The 17,103-nt window shown below is 51.6% G+C and overlaps 2 protein-coding genes across 2 annotated transcripts; one reads left to right on the forward strand and one right to left on the reverse strand.

The window, feature by feature from the left end:
• Positions 1 to 823: 823 nt before the first annotated feature.
• ATPsynbeta (ATP synthase, beta subunit) lies at positions 824 to 3,712 on the forward strand. The gene is made up of 3 exons (XM_003745568.1): positions 824 to 1,030; positions 1,830 to 3,103; positions 3,239 to 3,712. Exons 1-3 carry the CDS (start codon positions 913 to 915, stop codon positions 3,419 to 3,421), a joined length of 1,575 nt encoding a protein of 524 aa, XP_003745616.1. The 5' UTR covers positions 824 to 912; the 3' UTR covers positions 3,422 to 3,712.
• Positions 3,713 to 4,236: 524 nt separating this feature from the next.
• On the reverse strand, positions 4,237 to 8,153 carry LOC100899570 (monocarboxylate transporter 12). The gene is made up of 12 exons (XM_003745570.1): positions 8,017 to 8,153; positions 7,516 to 7,736; positions 6,606 to 6,755; positions 6,374 to 6,517; positions 5,974 to 6,257; positions 5,765 to 5,863; positions 5,542 to 5,654; positions 5,253 to 5,434; positions 5,000 to 5,152; positions 4,787 to 4,888; positions 4,486 to 4,625; positions 4,237 to 4,409 (listed from the first exon to the last, which is right to left on the reverse strand). The coding sequence occupies exons 2-12, from the start codon at positions 7,553 to 7,555 to the stop codon at positions 4,329 to 4,331; spliced, it is 1,488 nt and encodes a 495-aa protein (XP_003745618.1). The 5' UTR covers positions 7,556 to 7,736; positions 8,017 to 8,153; the 3' UTR covers positions 4,237 to 4,328.
• Positions 8,154 to 17,103: the final 8,950 nt, after the last annotated feature.

Raw genomic sequence — 17,103 nt, forward strand, 5'->3', positions numbered from 1 at the left:
TAGCGGCTTTCTTATACACTTCTGTGGTTCTTGCGAGGTTTGAAATCGGGAGCGGCAGCTCAACGAGCTCTACGCCATCGATCGACACCAATGATGTCTCCGCGTTTGATGATCAATTATTTATCATTGCTGTGAGGGAAAGCGTAGTTCCAACTAAGATTCCACAACCAATAAAAGAGGATATTTTCTTGTAGAATGACATTTTTATTTTTCGTCCGATGAGAGTGATGAAAATTTCATTCACAGTCTATATGTATCTGGAACAGAAAACGAAAGGGCGCGAATTTATGGACGGAGCTCGTCCGTGTAACGATCGCGCCAATCCTTCTGAAGTCCCTCAAAAAGGAATCAAAAGCGAAAGACAGAATCGATGGTATGGTCTGAGCGCGCGGAAGGACGGGACATGTATACAGAGGCCATGAAAAAGAAGGCTCAGTACGTGACAGTCTTTCGCACGATGAGGTGCGGATAATGATCATATAATCACGCATCAATGATTGGAGCTCTTCGCTCAGGGGATCACTGGAGCGTTCTACCCCTCTTCCGGTCTCATCCGGAAATCCGACAGGAAAAGTTCGAAATTCATTGATGGGCCATCGCTGCGAAGTCTGCCGTAACTCGACCGGAGCGCACCGCCTCTCCGCCCGCCAGCCTGGCCCACATGTGAACGGAACCCGAATCCCGATCCCCTGAATGTCAATGAGTGATTGTCACACTCTCGCGATGGACATCACTACAGAGCGACTCATACTGCTTGTGGCAAGGGTTACATTCAATCTTGGCGGTCGAGTGCGCATCAAGGAAGGCGGCACCAAGCAAGATCATTGGCCGCTCTCATCATCACCGTTTCGAGACCCGTGATCTGTGGTTATTCGCTCTTGGTTTTTCACCGACCTCTGTGCACTAGCCAAGATGCTGAGCGCCGTAGGTCGTGCGTGTTCATCGGTTCTGAAAACCGTCAAGCCCCCAGTGAGCTTGGCTAAGGCCCAGGCTATTCAGGGCAAATGCCTCCCCGCACTTTTCGTCTCGGGTAAGTGGAAAAATCTGAAAGGTCCCGTCTATGATCCCACCTCGAGCGAACCGATGCGCCGAGACCGGCTGCTCTTCCGAAACTCTAGTTTGCACACGCCAGCTCCCCATTCCGCGTGTCATTTCCGAGCTGACAGTAGGGAATGTCGTTGAGTTCAATCATTGTGGCTATGTTCGAAGTTTTCGAGAAGATATCGCGCTCGCGAAGCTTCGTCCTTAACGTGACCCCGGCGTGGCTTGCTGGGAGCGCTTGATAATGAGGCTTCCGATCCTCAGGGATCAGTTAATAGCAGTTCGGATGGGATAATTCCCCGGGAAAAATTCTCCTCTGCCATACCTTGATGATGGGATGGTCGCATCGTATGCACTTCAAGAGTCTGACCTGGCATTGTTGACACTGGGGACTTGGACCCCGATTACCTCACATGTTTGAAGCCTCAGGAGCAGAATTCCGGCTGACATGAACCCTCATCTGCATTCGTTCTCGGGAATCCCGATTGGGATAGAATAATGCCGGCAATCATCCGTGTTCGGGTCGAAAGGACAGTTGAGGACGCTAGGTCACTCTTACGATTTGTGACGGGCTTCCGCTCGGGAAGTCGTGGTCGAGCGTCAATCCATACTGAAGAAACGTTCGAGAGTGAAAAAGCTTCGAAGAAAAGTCTGCAGGAGAATCGATGACGGCTCAGATAGATCGGAAGTCATTCTCTAGGTATTTCATTCGACGATTTCCCATCCGTAGTCGACTTCACACCTCAGAATCGTTGAAGTCCGTAGATTGATTCTCTCCTTTTCTACAGATAAGCGCGGAGCCGCTGCCCAGGCTCAGGCCAAGACCGGATCGAAGGGACGCATCGTAGCCGTTATCGGTGCCGTCGTCGACGTCCAGTTTGATGATAACCTCCCTTCCATCCTCAATGCGCTCGAAGTCGAGGGCCGTAAGCCCCGTCTGGTGCTCGAGGTCGCCCAACATCTGGGAGAGAGTGTCGTCCGCACCATCGCCATGGACGGTACAGAAGGTTTGGTTCGGGGCCACTCAGTCGTCGATACCTGCTCGCCCATCACGATCCCCGTCGGAACCGAAACTCTGGGACGTATCATGAACGTCATCGGAGAGCCCATTGATGAGAGGGGACCAATCGAAGCCAAGAACTTCCTCGGCATTCACGCCGATGCTCCCGAGTTCGTCGATATGTCCGTCGAACAGGAAATCCTCGTCACAGGAATCAAGGTCGTCGACTTGCTCGCGCCCTATTCCAAGGGAGGAAAGATCGGTCTTTTCGGAGGTGCCGGTGTCGGCAAAACTGTGCTCATCATGGAGCTCATCAACAACATCGCCAAGGCCCACGGGGGTTACTCCGTGTTCGCCGGTGTCGGTGAACGTACCCGTGAAGGAAACGATCTCTACCACGAGATGATTGAGGGAGGCGTCATTTCTCTCAAGGACAAGAGCTCGAAGGTGTCTCTTGTATACGGTCAGATGAACGAGCCCCCCGGCGCTCGTGCCCGTGTCGCTCTGACTGGACTCACGGTCGCTGAGTACTTCCGTGACTTCGAAGGTCAGGACGTGTTGCTCTTCATCGACAACATTTTCCGCTTCACCCAAGCTGGTTCAGAGGTATCCGCTCTGCTGGGTCGTATCCCGTCCGCTGTCGGTTACCAACCCACTCTGGCCACGGACATGGGTTCCATGCAGGAGCGTATCACCACCACAAAGAAGGGATCCATCACTTCGGTACAGGCTATCTACGTACCTGCTGACGATCTTACGGATCCTGCTCCAGCCACCACCTTCGCCCATCTTGACGCCACCACTGTACTTTCGCGTGGTATCGCCGAGCTTGGTATCTACCCCGCCGTAGATCCCCTCGATTCCACCTCTCGTATCATGGACCCCAACGTCGTAGGACAAGAGCACTACGGCATCGCTCGTGGCGTTCAGAAGATCCTCCAGGATTACAAGTCACTCCAAGATATCATTGCCATCCTGGGTATGGACGAGTTGTCTGAGGAAGACAAGCTTACCGTCGCCCGTGCCAGAAAGATCCAGAAGTTCCTCAGCCAGCCTTTCCAGGTATGCAATTAGACTAGACCGGCCCATGGCTCATGAACTCCTCGGTCGGATCCGAATCCCGTCGATGAGGAATTCGCACTAAAATTTCAAACACACACATGGACGTTACAAAACTAATGCCGCTGTCAATTCCAGGTCGCTGAGGTCTTCACTGGTCACGCGGGAAAATTCGTACCCCTCAAGGAAACCATCTCTGGTTTCGATATGATCCTCAAGGGAGAACTCGATCATCTTCCTGAAGTCGCCTTCTACATGGTTGGTCCTGTTGAAGAAGTCCGCGAGAAGGCTGAGAAGCTCGCCGCTGAAATCGGCAACTAATCGGTCGTCGCTTAACATAAAGCCGAGATGAAAAAATCTAGAGTAACATTCAATCCATCAGTCCTGTTCCGGAGCTCAGGGTCGCTTTTTTACCATCTAAGAGTATCTTGGCGAGAGCTGAAAAACAGGACCCCGGCTCAGTTATTGAATGCAAAGCACAAGGATATTTCAGTTAGAAAGCGTTAGGGATGGCAGAAGGCGCCGAGCATGTTCTAAAACGACGAGAGACGAATGAAAGGAATTGATGAGAAACAGGTCAATAAAAGCCCCTTCTGTTTTAACCATCAGAAAGCTTTATTCAATCCGTAGTACAGGTCAAAAAACTATAGTCATATAATAGCTTGTTTATATTTAAAACATCCGGTCGTTTGAAGAGAGACTCCAAAATTCTCTGTATCTACGTCAATGATGACAAACCCAGTCTTCTTCTGCGCCATGGCCAGCCTCGGCTACCAGGTTGGACATCAGAGGTCGAGAGGATCCATCGAGAATGAAGGCTAAATATCCGAATCTCGACAAAAATTATGAGATACGGACGAGTGGAATTTCTACGAGCAGACACTAGATTTCTAGAATTAAATTTAATGAAAGGAAAAGCAGCTGAAGATCGTTTAAGAAGACAGCTTCCGAGCTGGTCAAGTTTCAAGGTTTCGAGAAATTGCTGATATCGATTCTCGAGATCCGATCGTTATGATCGACGTCAGCTTCTCTGGCTCAGGGATGCGTCAGTTCATCCTCTGTGGGCCTTGCCTGAGGAAGATTATGGTATCGAATAAATGGGTTCCGCGGATCGGTTCAGCCCCTCGAAGGGAATCGCAGTCCCGTTTCGTTTTCGCGGGAAATCCGTCACCAACGACGCAGATTCCAAGCCCTGAAATAAAGAAACTAATGCCTGGTCGGAAAACTATCACAGGCGTTGCACCGACAGAGTGGATGAAGCGCTTCGAAACCTGCCGGAGTCCAGTGCTTCTTCAGGATCAGGAAGCTCCTGTTGGAGAGAGATGTCAGTTTCGGTTCCGAGGGGAAGTGATGGGCGGATTTTCTCGACTGCTCTGAAGACTCACTTGACTCAAATGCATTCCGGGAAGGCTCTTCTCGCGTCCGAGGGAACATCCCGTCAGATACACGAGTGAAGCGGTCGCTGTCAGACCCGCAAGTATATACATTATGGGATTGTAAGAACCGCTCTGTTCGCGGAAAAAACCTGTAGAAACACTTAGATCAGCGCAAAGATCGTCGGCGTGGCTATCGGGAACTCCTGCGTGCTTGGAGCGGAACTCCGGCGTACCTTGTCATCATATCAATATCAGATATCCCGCGTTCCCCCATGTCCATCTCAAGCGAATACTCTCTGGCGTTGCTCACCTATTGCTCTCGGCAGACTCAGCCCGAGCAAGCCTCCGAGGAACAAGTACATTCCGTTGGCGAACGCGAGAAGCTCAAGACCGAGTCTATCTCTCATTATGTCTGGAAAAAAAGCTTGAACCTCGTAGTCTGGTCTCTCCTTGATGCTCTGGCCAGGCTTCAAAAAATCGGAAGGTGATTGGAAGCGACAGAGGGAAATATCGACGTCCGTACCTATGAACAGGATCATGGTGGTGCCGAAAAGCCAGCCCAGGCACCCCACGGTGCAAAGCAGAGCGATCGAGTTGCTGGTCAGAGCGAGTAGAACTAAGGAAGCTGCTTTCATGAGGAAATTCAGTATGAAGAAATGTTCCCTTGCGATGAAGCCTGCAATACGGGAGCGTTATCGTGGAACAAATGAAGCTCAGTCATACTCTAGGACTCTAGGAGCTCATGGTCGTCAATCATTGCAAGGCGTCCCACGTACCACCATCCGTGATCCAGGACGACCCCAATCGCGCCAAGAGGTCCGTTCCTGCGAAGACGCCCACGAGGTTCCTCGCAATGACGGGATCGACGTTCTTGTCCCGACCGTAGTCTTCAATCAAATTGAGCAGAGTAGACAAAGTCAGGCCGAAGGCCATGTGTGGCAGCGCCATGATATAAAACCTGTGGTACGGGGCATCCTTGGAGACCATACATACATATGTACATTTGAATCAGAGCCAGATCATGTTCGGAGTACACGATTTCCGAGTCTCTTGGAAATTCCTCACCATTTCATTCTGAACAAGCGAACAATGGAACCCTTCTTGTCGACCTTGTACATTGAGCTCGGCACGGCGGATTCATTGTCCTCGATCGTCAAACGCGGGGTGTCCCTCCGAACCTGCGCAGAATGAGTACCTCTAGTCATTACGTTAGTTACGTCATTGAGTTTTCGTTTGTCTGCCCCTTCCGAATGTCTCGAGCAAATACGGAATCTCGAAATTCTCTCACCCGGTTCCCTCCCAATTGACGCAGCACGACAAGGGGAATGTTCTTTCCGGTGGGGTCGGCGTCTATCTGCTCCTTAGAAGATTTCTCCGTGAGAGGGACCTTTTTTAAAGGGAGAAAACGAGAAACGAGGTTATGACTGGCTCGATTGGAACGCTCACGACAGGGGGACATTGATCCGAATTCCGTATCCATCCAGGAAGCTCTCTCACTTTGACGTCTGCACTTTCGGCTGGCAGGGGCTGAAGCGCTTCCGGTTTATCGATTGTCAGTAGTAACAGAGACGCAGGAATTCCCTGCATGCACAGTCCAGCGGAGAGCAACAGGGCCCCGGAGAGCTGATAGGTGTCTATGCAGAGTTGCAGAACAGATGGCGCTACGATTGACAGTATAGAAGGTCCAGCCATTAGGACACCGACGGCGGCTACGCGGTATCTATCGAAGTATTGGGTGACGAGTACCCCCGACAGAGTCACTGGGATCCCGGCTGAGAATCCTTCAAGGAAAAGTCGGGAGAGTTCCTTAATTGGGGATATAGTTAGGAAATTAGGAATTGAAGGCAGTACTCAGGGGATAAATATTATGATCTTCGGTGAAATTGCGTTGAATTACCGAGCAGCACTCCCAGGGTGAGACTTAGATGCCAAATTTTCGTTGAGAAACTCGATAAAATCACTGCGAAGCTGTTAAAGCATGCAGAGAAGAGAAACAGCTTCCGTGTTTCGATCCGCTGACTTAGGAGTCCGACGATCGGACCTGGAAGCCGCAGATTCACTTTCGAAGCGGATCACCCTTTTAACAATCACCGCGGATCCCCGACCCGATATATCAGCGTCGCTCATACCACTGAAACATGTCGAGACGAAGTATGCCGTGATGGGCCAGGCAGCCTCCTCTCTGGAAACACCGAAGCGTTCGTAGATGCCGATGAAAAGGATCGATGCGCACCGGAAGACGAGTATCGACGAGGTGAAGAGCGCAGACACCGAGATCGCTGTGGGGAACATAGAAATATTCGGATTATTCAAAGGCGCAGAAAACTAAGTGTCAGATAGGGGCAACCGCCGGTTTCCGCTCTTTGAGCATTGCCCTTCATTCCGGGTATTGAATAGGAGAATGACCGAAACTCATGCTTGACTGCGGTCCCCGAATTCATGTCCGTTTTTTGACTCCATCCATTGTTCCTGGCAAGACTGTGGTGTCCAGGTAGCCCTGAATACAAAATGCACGATTCCACAGTCGATTACCTCAGGCACCTTCGCATATCTTCTCATGTCTGGATGTGGCTTGGGGGGAACGCGAAGAGCGGGTGGTTTCTCCCTTCTCAAAGATCTCTCGAATTCCAGATATCTACAGATCACAAAGTAAGTTTGTGCATGTATACGAGCTCTACGGACTACAAATAAATCAGCAAAGAGCTAAGATTCCACATCAGGTCTCCTCGAAAGAAAATTTCCCGGTCCGGCTCCGAGCAAGGTTTCTTCTCCCCGACCCAAGCAGATTGACTTTGCGCTTGAAACATATGGGACAGTATCGAAGTCACGATTCGAGGAACCGGTATCCTCGCAGTCTGACTGATCGCCCGCGGGCAGCGATTCGGCCGGAAGCTAGGAGACTACAAAGCGTCACTTTTCGACATCAGGAAGGGGGCGTCACAGAGAAAGGAGGGAGACACGTTGAATTTCTTCCTCTAGGACGATGAGCAGACATCCTTATTGATACGGATTCGAATCGTTTTCTGCCTCAGGACTTACCAAGAATCCAACTTGAGACACTGTCGAGTTTAACCGCCATCGTTCAAGCAATCGAATTTGCGAACATCCACGTAAAGGCGCGTGCTCCAGTGGTCGTGCGTGTATTTTGTCGCCACAGAGGGAGAAAAGTCAATCCAGAGATCTCTACTCAAACATCGGGGAGATTTCAGGTATGTAGCACCGAAATCGCGTCGGATCCAGCGAAACACGAGCTGCACCTCCTGGACAAAAAAAAGGATCTATACCTTAGACGTCAACGGTAAAGAAAAGCTCAACTCCCGTGGGAAGAAGAGTACCCTGTGGAACTCGACGGCAGAGGCGCGTGTTTCATGGTCAGCTTCAATGCTCGAAACGTGTGCCTCTCCATCTTGACAAAACAATAAAACGGGAATCGGCCCACTATCTACTCGGTCCCGCCCGAAATGTTGTCACCTGTCGAGAGATGCTAGGTCGACACTGAATATTGATAAGGGATGTATCGATAAGGCAACTTTTTCTTACGATTTCCTTAGTCGTCGGAGTTTCTTCCGATCCGACAATGAGCCTCTATTGGGGTCATTAACGTAATTCTTCCTCCGGTGACGTGTTCAATACCCTTGGAACATTCGATCATCCGAGGAATCACAGGTGTAGGTTTCGGGTAATGCGCACGGGACCAAGTTCAGGATCTCGTGCACGACCGCTTCAAGGTACGTGCACGACGTGGGCTCAATCATTCGGCGTGAATTGTGCGCGCTTGTCGGTGACGGGTCAAAGCAGCCTATTAAGCTTTGAGAATGAAATTCGTGAAGATTTGCGCCGTTACTCTCGTCGTTCTCTCGGTGGTCGGAGCCCACGTAAGTCCCGATGAGTCCGATAGGCTACACACTGCTCTCCATCCGTTTTCCAGCGATCACATCTCTTTCGGTGGAGGATTGCCGGCATTGAGTTCCGAGGCATTCGCGTAGGGATTGACATCCTGTGTGGATTATAGAACTTTTGAAACTTATAGCTTATAGCTTTAAGACGAATTCGAATCTTTCAGGGCGTTTCCGGCTCTCGGGAGGTTCGACAAGGTCCAGAACCCGACGTTGGTAAATCTATCTCGAAACGCTCAATTCCGAGCTTCTCTGGGTTCTTATCATGGTTCGACGGCACTACGGCAAGGAAGTTGGACTCGAAGGATGCAGACCAGGGACAATCGAGCGCAAGCGAGACTGAATCGAGGTCCGCGGACCCCAACGCTATCTCTACATCTAAAGTCACCTCGTGAGTCACGCTTCAGCCAGTTTTCTCAGTTATTTCCCAGAACGGTCTTCTATTCTATGTAATCCGTGAAAGTGTTGGTGAGGCGACGTTCCATGGTCATACCTGAAATCAGAGCTCTCCAACAGAGATTTAGGACCCCGGTCTGACCCTGAATCCGGCGAAGTTTTCGAGCGATCTCTCGATGAAGAGCTGTCGGATGACGCAGAAGTAGAGATTGCACGATCTTTCATATCCGCACTGCACCACGCACATGGGGACGATCACGCTCTGAACTCGATCATGTTCCCTGCGAAGAGTAAAGCAACGATCTTATTCCTTCAACACCCAGGTACGGCCCTGCCTAGAGAGATCATTCACTTCTCTTTGCTGTCGCTAATTTGCGTCCCTCCCGACTTGGGATTTTCGATCGTGTCGAATTTCAGAGCTCTCCTTTGATTGTCATGGGATAAAAAATGCTCAAGTCAAGTGCTATTTCAGGACCAGTCCTCGGGGATTTGAAGTTTTATCCGATTGCTATCCCGAAGAAAACTGTGCCGGCAAAAGCCGCGATAGCAGGGCAAGAGGCCCGGGATCTCGCTGCGGCAGTTTCGCCTGCACCTGCGAGCCCTCCCCCAGCGAAGCCCGTCGGCGTGGTACCTGCCGTCGTTCCTGCACCCGTACCCGCAGTCGTACCTGTAGCTGCCGTACCTGTGCCTGCGCCAACGGCCCCCCTTCCGACTGAACCAGTTTTGGTGCCTGCTGCTGCTGCTGTACCCACAGCACGGAAGGTATCTGCATCGGAACCTGACTTGATCGCGCCCGCGACTCCTCCTGCTTCTGTGCACAGCACCCCTGGAGCGAAGAAAACCATCCCAGCAAAAAAGCCACCTATTTCCATTGTGGTCGAAGACGCGAGGAATGATCGAATTTCGAGCCAGAAAGATATGCCCATATCTTGAACTGTTGACCTTCTGGGAGACACTTTATCAAAACGTCTTGATTCGTCAGACGATCACGTTTTTTAGACTGGTTCTCGATCAGAGGCGAGAGTTTTTATTTAATCGAATGAGCTGATGACGGTACATGGCAGGAGATATTGCCATGACCTCATGCTACCATGCTACCCTTGTACATGCAGCATAATGAGCTGATGGTTTCGAAATAAATGAAAGCTTTTCCTGGAGATGAGCCTGGGGACAATGAATTTGTTCTTCTTGTCCGCGACGACTGCACGCTTCGAGTTCCGACCCTCAAAAGTTCCCTCTTTAGGAGACATTCGAGGATGCCGAAGTCGTGAACTTATCTCATCCGCTCACAATCCTAGAGATTGCTCGTTTTTCTCCCGTGAGTCTCGCACTATGTCAAACTCCGTCGACCGAAAGCTCCGCGAAATTACCTCTAACTTATCCACCGGGGCTAGTTGAATGGTTCGCACTGAAAGGGAGAATCAGCGAGCCGAACTTTCTGATTGGCCTACTACAATAAAATACGTTCAGCACTCCCCTGATGAAAGTTTTCTGCGCCATCCTTATCAGTTGTCGGTCGATGTCCTCTTTTCGTCGAGCTCAGGAAAATCCGGAGTGGATCGAGCGGCTCGAACCTCTTGGGGTCCTAGGTATTCGCATCTTATGCGCATGGTTGGAGCGATCTCCTTGTATGATGCTTACCGCCTGCTGACCCTGGAGCCTGATGGACCACTCGCAGCTCGGAGTGCTGTCATGCCTCCGGGCCTTATGGAGCTTCGAATTCCCATGAAAATTTCCCTTTGCAAGAGCTCTGCTCGTGAGCACCCCGACATTCGCGGGGATCGTAAGGACTTCTAAGAGGTTTTCAATGTCAAAAGAGGTTGAGATTCCCATCCCCGGTTGAATTCCAGCTACACCGTTCTTACGGGCGAAGGTCTCCTTTTAGCGAGGGGACAAGATTTTTCCTCATATTCGGAATCGGGTTCGATTCGGGGAATCCCAAACAGAAGGTGGAAGGAGGATGTGCAACAATGTCATATTCCCCCACGTATTCTCCCCAGCCTCATAACCACAGCTCGCGTCGGGAGTTCGAAAGCTTTCGATGGGGAATTCAGCGTTCGCGACGTCCAATTGGTCCCCGGATCCCTGAGTCGGGGCTATTCGCTGAGATCAGGGTCTGTCCTCACGTAAGGCGATGCACTGTGATTGCGTCGAAACTTCTCCAATAATTTTCGGAAAATCTGCTCGATCAAGCTCCTAAGCAAGCCTCCATGATCATGATCATGATACCCGCTTCACCAAGCAGACGTCCTCCTGGAGAATGGGATGATATTGTACATGAGCAGCGAGTCTGCATCGGTATTCATCGCGGCTCGAGCCGTGACACGCGCAGTCCAGGAAGAGGACAAACTCCTAGATCTTGCAGTTTCCGGCATCTCGGGGTTGAGAATCAGAAATAGTCGAGGAAGTATGATGAAAGCTCTGGACTCACTTCGGCAAGCGGTCGCGGCCCCTGAGGCATCCCAAACTAATTGTAACAAGCTAGGTAGTGTGCTTGTCTGTCGAATTGGGTGTTTAATCAATGGTAGCATCGACTGCTTGAACGTGAAGTCGCATAAGCACCTCGTGTCCGTGATGGAGAAGTTTTAGGAGACTCCTCGGGCTGGCATGGGAGAATCGACAAAGTGTCGTCGACAGCAACCGTGCGCAACGGAGCTGAGAAGGGCGCGGACATCGCGACGAGCGACTCATCTATTGTTGTGAGCTGGATTGAAACATCGAAGCGTAGACGACGAGCCAAACCGTTCCCCGAAATCATCTCCAACATCGAGTTCTTATCGTTCGGGCTAAGGAATAACAGAATCCCGGCACAGACCTCGTGCGGGAGTCCGTCTAAAAGCAGAAGAGGGAGGAACTTTCAAGAAAAGCGCATAGCGGCAAACTACCCAGAACTACCCCAAACCCCTAGAAGAGAGGAGTTGTGTGCTCCTGATTCATTCTCCGTCTCGTCGGTCCGGAACGGATCATCGCTTCCTCCTGCATGAGTTTTCCAGGCACGGGTCAGTGGAGACGCGAGGCTTTACGATGTCCGAGGTAGGCCCCAGACCTCCGAGAGCAGACTCTAGACTAAACTTAATGCCCTTTGAGTCTGACGCTCCCGTGCCGTGAAAAAACATGCAAGCATTATCCAAATCGCGGCTCCTGTCGTATTCTGCGAGCTTCTCCCCGCTGGAATCCATCTTCCCCTTCGCTTCCCCTCGGTCAAATATCTCGCCATTCCGATCCATGGCTAAACTCATTATTGGAAGTTTCGACAATCTTGATCATGACTTTCATCGGTCTCATTGTCAGATGGGCTTAGGTGAGCTGCGAATTATTCGTAATCAACGAACCCGAATAGATCGAATCTCTCATCTGTTTCGGCATGGATTATCGCTAAATTTCCGAATGGTCCGGATTCGACATTGAAGTGATCAGTGATCTTCATTAAAAAAGCTTACAAGAAGGGAAACATTGAAGCGGAAATTCGGGCGTATAACACGCGATCCGTCTGCGGCGATTCGGGATATTGGATCGATTATTTAGTAGCGTGGCGTAGGTACTAATGAGAGCTGAAAACCAACGAATGGGCGTGATGATGACCGGCGCGGATTAAGAGCGCCAGTAATTCGGAGGGATTCGACAATAATTCATAGTTTTCCGACTCGGCACCATCTATTTGATGGCGCGATCGTTCGTCGAACTAAACGATGAGTCGAATCAGCTCTCCGGATAGGTTCCACGAAGCGGATCGACTTGGAACAAAAATCATCTCCGGGAGCTTGGTGGCCGATTGCTCAAATGAATGGCTATCAGCCGTCGGCGATGCAGGAAAAAATCCAGGAATGCTTGCAATCATGAGCCATGAGTTCTACGGGAACTAGGAGTTTCGGACATCAGACTTCGAGTTCATACTGCGCGTATGGCAGGAAGGACTCCGGAATGGATCTGTTCTTCCGGACCATATTCCAGCCTCTCGCTCCCAGCCTGCTGACTTATAGACTGCGCAGCAGAATTGCGTTGAAGCTTCCATTCTGCGTCAGCTTTGCAAAACGAGCATTCACCAAACTTCAGCAACGCTCCCCTTGGAACTTATCTTCATTCAGCCCTCCGGGTCTCTTCGAAAGGGGATCTGAAATCCAAAGGCTCCGCGCAGGCTCCCAAGATTCTACATGTGCGCTTTTTCTCCTTTTTGGACCCTTTCGTGGGATTGGCGAGCTGAACTCCGCGCATCTGGGAGAAGATTCACTGCGGGTCGTACGAACGTCACGAGAGTCCACACGCACCCTCGGTAATGCTCGAGTTCTGACTCCGACTCTTGACATCGTTGCAATCATCGAGGATCTTAAGTCCTGATTCTGTTTGGTTTCTCGGGACCTCAAAATCGAAATTGAAACTGAATGGCGATTCGAAATCTTATCACGAGCTGCCCGCATCTGATTCGGAGTTTGTCCGACATCTGACTCCTAGGGACTCCAGTTTACGCAGCCGCCCTCGCATACCGCACGAATGCACCTGTTCAAACTTCAGGCGAGGCTCCGTTTCTCATTACATATCGGCAAACCCATTCATTCCTAAGGATTGACTTCCTTCATTTCAGGGAGATTCCAGCGCTCATGGAGCTGATATCCCACCCGTCACGCATATTTCGAACGGGAATTCGTATATCTCGGTCCGGCCAACTTTTGGAACGGGCTTCGGGATTATCCTCCAGTTTTTCCCAGCTTATACGAACTCCCGTATTTCGGAAGCGAGAGAACACGAGATTCACAGATTCGGTGCGGATCCCGTGAATGCTGGAAAAAATCAAGACAATTGACGGGACAATGGGACTGTGACCCCCACCCGTGAGCGGACGAAAAATCTTAGAATGATGGACACTTGTCGCAGACGAGACTCTCCTTTTCGGGAGGATAATGACGACGATAGAGAGTTTCCAGGACCGTGCGGCGAGAGCCTTGCATCAATTGTATCTAGAGTCGGGGTCTCGGCTGAAGAGTTCAGCAAATGACCGCTGAATCCCTCTCATTACGGCTCAAACGGCCGAGGATCCTCGAGCACCATCACAATGAACCAGGATAACCGACCGATGCGTGGATCGTAAAGAGTTTTCGATCGTTGTTTCTGTCTCCGCCCGGTATCAGGGATATCCCAGGAACTCAGGTTCCCTGCGGCAAGTCCATCGAGCCCCGAGTTTCTCAGTCCACTTCAATTGATTCTGGGCTGACAGCGGAGTCGATCTCAAAGCGTTTCCAGTCCATTCCCACTGAGGAATGGCGTCGATAGCAGATCGCGTGTTAGTCGCGGGAGGAGATTGCCCGCCTGATGGACATAAGCAGTAAATGGTCATTCAGCCCCGTCAAAATAGATCAGAACCGATTGATTTGCAAATCGTTCTCCGAGGCTCCGATGAGCCCGACGATTGCCGAAGTCCTCACAAGCCCGGAACAGCTACGAGAGGATGGAATTCGGCGAGAGCGAAAACATTGAATGATTCTCAACGCTGAGTTGTCGGACGTGCCGCCGGAAACTCAGAAGCTCATGCTCCCGAAACGCACCCATAAGCGGAAGGCGCGGCCGGGAGCGAAGTCCCCGAATTTTGGTCAATGGCAGAGTAAGCCAAAATATACCAAGCTACGTCAAAACATAGAGAAACTGCGGGACGCATTTGAGGCCCAGAGGAGATCTTCACGATATCCCGATCCGAGAATCCGATCAGCGGCCGCGGCCTGAACCGCATAGATAGGAGGTCCTACCATTTGTTCAGGAAGCGCCAGACCCCCATTGTTTGTTGAGGATCGTGCTGGGAATCGATCATCCACTCGTGTTGTCACGAGAAGAAACCGCCCCGTTCAGATCATGATTGAATATGCCTTCGTGGTATATGTATATTGTTTGTCGGATGCGATACTCATCGTACTGTGTCGACGCCACGACCTCTTCGTCGCAGCCGTGCATCAACATGAAGACCGAGAGCCTTTCAGAAGCACATTGTAGCTCTCGGGACGAGGGGACATTCATGCCGCATGACAGCAGATTGATCGGCAATACGACTCCGCGAAAGGAGCACCAACTCTCGAGCCTCAAAGCAGAAACACGGAACAGCAGAGCATACCATCACGACACATGTCTAGAGTCTGTCTTTCTAGGCGCGACTGCGGGCCCGCACGTTCGCGATTCTGGGACCAGAGCCCACGGCAGTCCCATGATGATAATTGGTGGTATCCCGGTGGTATCCCCGGGAAAACGATAATGCGACGACAAATGAGAGAGATCAACTGTTAGTAGAGAAATGCCCCGCTAGTATTTGCTTGAGAGAAATTCTTCGGAACATCGATTTTACGTGAGGTTGCCACAGACTAAGGTTGAGGACGATTCCGATTGACGAAGGTGATCCGACATGCAGAGTTCGGGAGCTGAGACGGCCCGGTAATAGGCGAAGTATTCGAGTAAACTCGCCACACACTGGCCATAGCCTCAAGCAAACCGATCAGATCATCGAAGTTGGCGATTTCCCTGATGAGCCTTAACGCCTATCGTACCTCTTTTTCGGGGCAGCACCGTTCCTGCAAAATGCTCGGGAGGCGCTACCCCGCCGCCGGACGCTTCCTTTCACCAGTCGCTCAATTTGGTCATCCTACTGATCCAACCGGGCGAGCTGTGTCCGGGACGAGATTGTCTGGGAGGTGAGGCTGTCTCTGCGGGGAGCCCCGCATACCCTTGACGAGTGATTTCCTTAGCAGCACGTACCGACGCTCATCCACGCACAGCACGCCGAATAGACACCGATCAGATGATTCAATCAAGCGTCCGGATTGACGCCCGTGCCTTCCTGCAGGTCCACTGCTTCTCTTCGACTGGTGGCAGATCTCCAGGTGCACTAGGGACCGCTGGCTGCTCGTTGAATCCTCCTAATCCATCCCAAAGGTCTCATGTGCCAATCGGCACAGAGAAGTGACGTTTATTAGGCATCCTACCGCTTGTGAGGTGAGCAAGCCCTTCGGCCTGACGCTCGTTCTCCAGGGGACGGCCACTATCGGATGGTCTTCAGAAGACCGACCTCAGAAAAGATGAAATTCGGACAGAGAGTCGATTTGGGCGACGAGGCAAGTGTAACGCGGTCGTGTTCCGTGTCGAGCTCCGCGGCTCCGGATGGATCGATGCTCCGTCGCGAGCAAAGCCCCTCGTCGTCCCAAATCGGTAGAGCGCTCATGTTTAGGAAAGCTTTGATCTGGGAGCAATTTTCCTGCCCGCGTGCTACTCTGTCTCCGAACTTGTAATCCGAGTGAGCGCTGAGCTCCTCAATAATCAGAAGCTCCGATTCGACGCCCCTCGGAGCTAGTGCTGATGACGGCTCTGATATTCTTCCCGACAACTATTACACAGGTCCTCACTACGGATGTTGGCGAAAATCCACCGAGAAACGGCGATGGGTCCCAGCTCCACCATTCCGGCCGCTTCGAGATAAGGGGAACTCGCTTGATCTAAGCCCGGGGCGCACGGACGGCGACGACGATGATGGTGAACGACTCAAGGAGATTTTGCAACAATTTATGGAAGTCCCTCCGAGGCTCCCCACTCGGTAAACTCGAGCGGCAGCAGCGCAGCGTGACCTTGACGAAATTTCCAAGGCGAAGACACCGAACAGCCCTCCTGGAGGCGCTCTCGAACTGAGACGTGCTCTGACCACGGCCCACTCGAGCGAATGTCTGCGGGTAAACAACGGTGCCTTTCGCAGCGACTCCCGGACAAAAGCTCGGGCAGTGAACCAAGTGGAGGAGCGTCGGTCCGTCCGACTGTCTGTTGACTCGTTTTACTTTGACCCGGCGAATTTTGGCAAAAAAACCCTCCCCCCAACACCGTCTGGACTCCGGAGGCCATACGCCGCACGCTACAAGACTACCGATTTGTTGGTGTCTTGACAAAAAAAGGACCATGCCCAATGGGATCTGACTCTTTTTTTTCCAGGACGAGAGTGAGTCTTCGTGGAGAATGCCCGCGACCAGGCCACTGAGCCCATTCGACCTTTGGACAGTCTCCAAAAGTAGGGCTCCGAGCTTCGATTCGACTCCTCGTCCAGCTCCTCCGCAGTGCCGGGAAATTCCCAGAGTCCCTCACTGCCAGCTCCTGAGTGAGTCCGAATAGCTGGAACTGGAACAAGACGCGGATATCAGAGATGTCCCCTGACGTCTCCCGTTCGTGATCACTCCGAGCAGAACGAAGCCTCTCGCGAGGTCATCCTGACCGAGGCGAGGAGATCCGTTCGGGAGGATTTAAGAAAAACAGCCGGGACCGGGAAGCCATGAGCGGGGCCGCTGAGCACGATGGCTCGAAAACAAACTTGCCAAGCTTGTTT

This window comes from Galendromus occidentalis, unplaced genomic scaffold (genome assembly GCF_000255335.2).
Source record: "Galendromus occidentalis unplaced genomic scaffold, Mocc_1.1 scf7180000077484, whole genome shotgun sequence".
Taxonomy (NCBI): Eukaryota; Metazoa; Arthropoda; class Arachnida; order Mesostigmata; family Phytoseiidae; genus Galendromus; species Galendromus occidentalis.

Bases quoted from the DNA above. Each gene is read 5' to 3' on its own strand.
- ATPsynbeta (XM_003745568.1), top strand. From the start codon at position 913: ATGCTGAGCGCCGTAGGTCGTGCGTGTTCATCGGTTCTGAAAACCGTC. The intron at 1,031-1,829 runs GTAAGTGGAAAA...CCTTTTCTACAG, and splicing joins CCCCGCACTTTTCGTCTCGG to ATAAGCGCGGAGCCGCTGCC. The intron at 3,104-3,238 runs GTATGCAATTAG...TGTCAATTCCAG, and splicing joins TCCTCAGCCAGCCTTTCCAG to GTCGCTGAGGTCTTCACTGG.
- LOC100899570 (XM_003745570.1), bottom strand. From the start codon at position 7,555: ATGGCGGTTAAACTCGACAGTGTCTCAAGTTGGATTCTTG. The intron at 5,153-5,252 runs GTACGTGGGACG...CCCGTATTGCAG, and splicing joins GTCCTGGATCACGGATGGTG to GCTTCATCGCAAGGGAACAT. The intron at 4,626-4,786 runs GTGAGCAACGCC...GTGTTTCTACAG, and splicing joins GAGTCTGCCGAGAGCAATAG to GTTTTTTCCGCGAACAGAGC.